We start from the raw sequence: 7,500 nt of genomic DNA, 5'->3' as shown, positions 1-7,500 counted from the left end.
CTCGACGCTAAAGCATTGACTACATCGTTCTGAAGTCTGAATACGCACTGCTGATTGGCTGTTACATCGCTCTGAATACGCACTGCTGATTGGTTTTTTATGTAACCAATCAGATGGTTGTGTGGGCGGGACAATGAGGCAGAGACAGAGTCAGAAAGCAGAGCAGCTTGTGAAGACTTCTGCTTCCGAACTCGTTCGATACGCCCGCGTGCCGAACCGAAACCCCCGTACCGAAACGGTTCGATACAAATACACGTACTGTTACATCCCTAGTGTATTTATATATGTATATATATATATGTATATATATATATATATATATTATTTCGAGCGCACTAATTGACTGAAAGAGCGCGCACTTGCCACTAATAATGTCACATTATCGGTCCGATCCGGTGGCCATGTACTGCTCGCCTGTGTATCGGCTGGGGACATCTCTGCGCTGCTGATCCGCCTCCGCTTGGGATGGTTTCCTGCTGGCTCCGCTGTGAACGGGACTCTCGCTGCTGTGTTGGATCCGCTTTGGACTGGACTCTCGCGACTGTGTTGGATCCATTATGGATTGAACTTTCACAGTATCATGTTAGACCCGCTCGACATCCATTGCTTTCCTCCTCTCCAAGGTTCTCATAGTCATCATTGTCACCGACGTCCCACTGGGTCATTATTGTCACCGATGTCCCACTGGGTGTGAGTTTTCCTTGCCCTCATGTTGGCCTACCGAGGATGCCGTAGTGGTTTGTGCAGCCCTTTGAGACACTAGTGATTTAGGGCTATATAAGTAAACATTGATTGATTATCGATGAGAAAATGCATTTTTTTTCCAATATGATTTGCCTGACCGGCTAGGAGACACCGAGAGAAACATGAGTAAAAGGGACAAATTTAAAAAAAATTAAATTAAATAACTTTTATTTTTTTCAACTTGGGACTTCCCGCCGGCCGGATTTTGGACGCTGGCGGGCCGTAGTTTGGGGACCCCTGGTCTTAGTGATTAATCGGTCAACTAATCAATGATCGTGTCCATGCCCAGTTGAATTTTTGTGAAGAAATGTAAATGCTCAGTGAATAACGACGAAGTGCCAGTATATGGAGAAACCGGGGCTCAATCAATTTGGTTCCGATCCATTAGAATTCTGTAGTCTGTGCCGTTCTACTTTTTTTTTCATTATTGCGTGTGCTTTTTGTCCGCGTCCTCTTGCCAATTTGTGTGTTTTTGTGTGTGTGTGCGCGTCCATCCTGTATGCGGATCCAGTACCACGGCCTGGTTCATTTACACGCCCCTCACTTTCTCTCTCTCTCCTCAGCCAGAACGTTCGAAATAAAAGAATAAGCCACTTCTTTTTTTTTTTACAGAACAACTTATTCCATGCAGACTCGTCTGGTGACCTTCAAGGTCTCAATCAGTGTGGAGGAGGAGATGGGGGGGAAAAAAATGGAAATGGCTAACTCTGAGAACCTCATTTCCTGCGAATTGCCGTGTTGTGTGTGTTACTAAATCGCCGCCTTCTTGCCGGCGACTAAACCGCGCTTCGACTTTCTGTGTCCGATAGATGACGTGCCACCTTATTTCAAGATGGAGCCTCCTCAGACCCAGGTTCATTTGGAGGGCAACCGGCTGGTCCTCACCTGCATGGCTGAGGGCAGCTGGCCCCTGGAGTTCAAATGGATTTACAACGGCACCGAGCTGACCCGCTTCTCCTTGGAGTACAGGTAAGAAAGAAATCATCCCTCAATGTCTGCCTTGTGATACAAAACTGCTCTAGACTGCTGATATTATCGGCCAATAAATGCTTTAAAATGTGATATCGGAAATTATCGGTATTGGTTTCATAAAGTAAAATGTATGACTTTTTAAAACGCCGCTGTATACACGGACGTAGGGACAAGTACAGAGCGCCAATAAACCTTAGAGGAACTGCCTTTGCACATAATACCTACGGTTTTTCACACACACAAGTGAATGCAAGCCATACTTGGTCAACAGCCACACAGGTCACACTGAGGGTGGCCGTATAAACAACTTTAACACTGTTACAAATATGAGTCACACTCTGAACCCACACCAAACAAGAATGACAAACACATTTCGGGAGAACATCCGCACCGTAAGACAACAGAACAAATACCCAGAACCCCTTGTGGCACTACCTCTTCTGGGACGCTACAACATACATACAAGGGGACGGCGTAGCGAAGTCGGGAGAGTGGCCGACCTATTCATGTCCGTTGTGTCCTTGAGCAAGACTTTTCACCCTTGCTCCTGATGGGTCCGGGTTAGCGCCGTGCATGGCAGCTCCCGCCGTCAGTGTGTGGATGTCTGTGTGTGAATGGGTGAATGTTGAAATAATGTCAAAGCGCTTTGAGTTCCGGTGTAGGTTCGGTTGGCAGAGAGGCCGTGCCAGCAACTTGAGGGTTGCAGGTTCGATCCCCGCTTCCACCATCCTAGTCACTGCCGTTGTGTCCTTGGGCAAGACACTTCACCCACCTGCTCCCAGTGCCACCCACACTGGTTTAAATGTGACTTGGATAGTGGGTTTCACAATGTAAAGCGCTTTGAGTCACTAGAGAAAAAGCGCTATATAAATATAGTTAGCCTCACTTCACTTCACGTAAAAAAAAGGTAGAAAAGTGCTATACAAGTACAACCCATTTACTATTTATGCCACCCCGCCCACCTCAACCTCCTCATGCTCTCTCAGGGAGAGCATGTCCGAAATTCCACGCTGGTATTTTGAGGCGTGTTAAAAAAAACAAAAACAACTTTGTGAGTTCAAAAATAAATATGGCAGTGCCATGTTGGCACTTTTTTCCCCATGAATTGAGTTGATTTATTTTGGAAAACCTTGTTACATTGTTTAATGCAACAAGCGGGGCATCACAACAAAATTAGGCATAATAATGTGTTCATTCCAAGACTGTATATATCGGTATCGGTTGATGTCCGAATCGGTAATTAAGAGTTGGGCAATATCGGAATATCGGATACCTGCAAAAAAGCCAATATCGGACATATCTAGATAATAGAGATGCGCGGATAGGCAATTATATCATCCGCATCACCAGAGTCGTCATCCACCCGCCGTTCACCCGAACCAACATTTTTTCAGGACCGTACCCGCCCGCCAACCGCCCGCTGAAATACATCAGAGGTTGTCCGCCTTCACCACTCACAGAGCTATTTAAAACTGTTTCACAGAGTAATGATGACAATTGGAGCCGCTAACGTTCCCGCAACTATCCAATTGCGTTCATCCTGATTACAAGAATATGGGCGTGCTGTGAAGCCATAGCCTTAAACACCTTCAACAACATGTACGAACCGATTGTTGGTCCGGCGACATCTTGTGTGCACCTTCCGCAATTACACGTACAAGATTGAAAGGCATACTGGGTGATACAGAGTACACTGATGGTTGTGATATAAACAACTTTAACACTTACTAATATGCGCCACGCTGTGAAGCCACACCCAACAAGATTGACGAACACATTTCGGGAGAACATCCTCACAGTAACACAACATAAAAGCAACACAACAAATACCCATAATCCTTTGTATCCGTGACTATTCCTGAATATATTTTACACCCCCCGCGCCCCAAGCCCTGCCCACCTTACTGACAAGCAGATCGTACATGCTGTAGAGGGCGACAAAGTCAATGGCTTCATAGCACGCCCCAATACTTATTATCTGGGTGTCTATCAGCAGTCATTCTAGAGAATATTAGCGTCTCTTATTGCCTTCTTCGCTTTATGACACGGGTCTTAAATGGCTCTTTGAATGGCAAAGGATACCGATCACAGAACTATGCATATAAAATATTTCCGGATGGTTCAACCGCCACCCGCCCGAATCTAATTAAAATCTATTTTTCGTCATGTTAACCGCCCAACCCGCGGTTTATCCGCGGATGGGTCCGCAAACCGCGCATTTCTACTAGAGAATGTGTCAAGAAAGCTTGTTTTTCAGCACCAAACATGGGAAAAATCCATCGTTTCGCTCATAGGCGTCGATCTACATTTCTGCCAGTGGGTGCTCGGTGTGTGTGTATTAGTGTTGTCCCGATACAAATATTTTGGTACCGGTACCAAAATTATTTTGGTACTTTTCGGTACTTTACTAAATAAAAGGGACCACAAAAAAAATGTCATTATTGACTTTATTTTAACAAAAAATATTTGGGGTACATCAAACAAATGTTTCTTATTGCAAGTTTGTCCTTAAATAAAATAGTGAACATACAAGACAACTTGTCTTTTTTTAGTAAGTAAGCAAACAAAGGCTCCTAATTTGGTCTGCTGACATATGCAGTGTAATATTGTGTCAGTTATCATTCTATTATTTTGCCAAAACTATTAAGGGCAAGTTAAGTTAAAGTTAAGTGCCAATGATTGTCACACACACACTAGGTGTGGCGAAATTATTCTCTGCATTTGACCCATCCCCCTTGATCACCCCCCAAATACCCAGAACCCCTTGCAGCACTAACTCTTCTGGGACGCTACAATATACACCCCCCCGCTACTCCCTACCGCCGCCATCTCGCCCCCCCAAACCCCGCCCACCTCAACCTCCTCATGCTCTCTCAGGGAGAGCATGTCCCAAATTCCAAATTGCTGTTCTGAGGCATGTTAAAAGAAAAATAATGCACTTTGTGACTTCAATAATAAATATGGCAGTGCAATGTTGGCAATTTTTTTTTCCCCATAAATTGAGTTGATTTAGTTTGGAAAACCTTGTTACATTGTTTAATGCATCCAGCGAGGCATCACAACAAAATTAGGCATCATAATGTGTTTATTCCACGACTGTATATATCAGTATCGGTTGATATCCATCCATCCATCTATCCATTTACTACAGCTTATTCCCTTTCGGGGTCGCGGGGGGCGCTGGCGCCTATCTCAGCTACAATCGGGCGGAAGGCAGGGTACACCCTGGACAAGTCGCCACCTCATCGCAGGGCCTCGGTATATTGTCCAACTCTTAATTATCGGTTGATATCAGAATCGGTAATTAAGAGTTGGACAATACCGGAATATCAGCAAAAAATCCAATATCGGACATCTGTAGTATTTACTATAAATATGTATATGTAAACAATAAACAAAAAAATACATTGACAAATACGATTCAGTTTAATCAAATATGTTCAATAGATAATGTCCAAAGTTTATATGAAAAGGTAAAAAAAATATGTAGACAGATGCACGTGGGAAAGAAACGTGTTTGATATCTCCTGCCGCAGTGAAACCTATTCAAAACTGCTATATTACTTTGCTATTAATTGACAAATTAAACTAAACACAATAAATGGGAAAAAAACTGAAAGACATTATATACTCAGAGAAAAGGTTGGGCTACAATATAAACTTAAACAATACGGTTGTTTTAGAAACACGTCTGTAAATCTGTCTTAACGACTGCAATCATAGCGATGCTAAATTCGCAATAATTTCTATTGGATTCTGAATGGAAGTCCCGCTGTGCTGCTGAACTAAACTAAACTGTTGCAAAGGACGTGTTTACCCACCGCTGAATAAAAGTTTGTCAGAAAGTATAATTGCATCCATGAGGTAATTCCCTCCATCAAAGGAGAACAAGCAAACACTTGCGGAACACGACGACCACATTGAAGATAATAATGGTGTGGCCCTTCAACAATTGCATGGCATGTCCCCCCCACTCCTTAATGGTAAACCATCATATATGATCATACTTTTTATTCCAAGAGTAAAGTTACCATGTGGATGTAAAAAGTTTACAAAAGCATGTACAGCTCCAATTCATTTACACATATGGTTTTCTACACCAAAATGCATCGATGTATTCAACTTTAACTTATTCTTCGCGGATTCCTAGATTTCCCGGTTTTCTGGGACATTTTTTTTCCCCATTCAAAATGAGTTGGCCATTTTTCAAACCTATTCATATCATTCCACCTTCAACACATTCCACCATCCTGGAAATTCAAACTACTCATTTTACAAGTTCAAAAAAATTCCAGGATTTTCCAGAATTTCCAGTTTTCCAGAGATCTTGTTTTAATCAATCAATCAATTTTTATTTATTCAGCCCTAAATCACAAGTGCCTCAAAGGGCTGCACAAACCACAACGACATCCTCGGTCGAGCCCACATAAGGGCAAGGAAAAACTCACCCCAGCGGGACGTCGGTGGCAGTGACAATGATGACTATGAGAAAACCTTGGAGAGGACTGCATGTGGGCAACCCATTTTTACCCTTTTTTTCTGGAGACTACTCCCCCCACATTTTCAAACCTACTTCAACCGTTCCACCTTTAAAACGTTTTTCCTAATTAGGAGAAACTTAGTTGTTTTTTTAACTGGAAACATTACCGGTTTTCTCAAAATTCCAGGAGTTCCGTAATACCATTTCTCAATTCAACATGTTACTACTTCAACATTTCTCGACCGATTTCAAAAATTACAAAACCAACCATTCATTCAGATCATTGAAGTTTTTGTTTTACCATTTTCGAAAATTTCTCGCTTTTCCCGAAATTCCCCAATTTTTTGTATATTCCCATTGAAATGAAAGGGGCACTCTTCAAAGTTCCACAACTCCCCCATGTTTCCACCTATTCAAACCATTCTACCTTCAACACAGTCCACCATTCTGAAAATTAAAATGGTCATTTTTCCAAATTGAAAAAAATACCAGGATTTTCCGGATTTCCTGGTTTTGCAGTGATTTATTTTCACCCTTTTTTCTGGTGACTACTCCCCCCACATTTTTAAACCTACTTCAACCGTTCCACCGTCAAAACATTTTTCTTAATTTGGACAAAAAAAAATTGTGTTTTTTTTTAACTGGATAAATTCCAAGTTTTCCCGAAATTCCAGGAATTCTGTAATACCATTTCTCAATTCAATATGTTAGTACTTAAACATTTCTGGACCGATTTGAAAAATTCCAACACGAACCATTTCAACTCATTCAGATCATTTAGGGATTTTTGCCATTTTCGCAAAATTCCCACTTTTCCCGAAATCACACAATTTTTTGGTAAATTCCCATTGAAACGAATGGGACATTCTTCAAAGTTGCACAACACAGTCTAATGTTCTGGAAATTCAAGCTATAATTTTTCCAAGTTCAAAAAAATTCCAGGATTTTTTAGAAATCCTGCTTTCCCAAATCACCCTTTATTCTGGCGACTACTCCTTCCACATTTTTCAAGGTATTCCAACCGTTCCACCGTCAAAAAATTCCTCTTAATCAGGACAAAAAAACAAAATTGTTTTTTGAACTGGAAACATTTACGATTTTCCCGAAATTTCAGGAATTCCGTAATACAATTTCTCAATTTAATATGTTACTACTTTAACATTTCTAGACTGATTTGAAAAATTCCAACACCAACCATTTCAACTCATTCAGATTATTTAGGGATTTTTTCCATTTTTGAAAATTTCCCGCTTTTCCCGAAATTACACAATTTTTGGGTAAATTCCCATTGAAATGAACGGGAC

The 7,500-nt window shown here is 41.7% G+C and overlaps 1 protein-coding gene across 2 annotated transcripts in view; it reads left to right on the top strand.

Annotated features, from left to right (window-relative positions):
• sdk2a (sidekick cell adhesion molecule 2a) overlaps window positions 1-7,500 on the top strand; it is a 469,329-nt gene that overhangs the window by 279,453 nt on the left and 182,376 nt on the right. For both annotated transcript variants that reach the window (XM_061884928.1, XM_061884927.1), the window contains exon 2: window positions 1,554-1,713. In XM_061884928.1, coding sequence (XP_061740912.1) covers window positions 1,554-1,713 — 160 coding nt within the window. The remainder of the gene's footprint in view (window positions 1-1,553; window positions 1,714-7,500) is intronic.

This window comes from Nerophis ophidion, linkage group LG23 (genome assembly GCF_033978795.1).
Source record: "Nerophis ophidion isolate RoL-2023_Sa linkage group LG23, RoL_Noph_v1.0, whole genome shotgun sequence".
Taxonomy (NCBI): Eukaryota; Metazoa; Chordata; class Actinopteri; order Syngnathiformes; family Syngnathidae; genus Nerophis; species Nerophis ophidion.
This window is presented reverse-complemented; position numbering and strand designations above follow the sequence as displayed.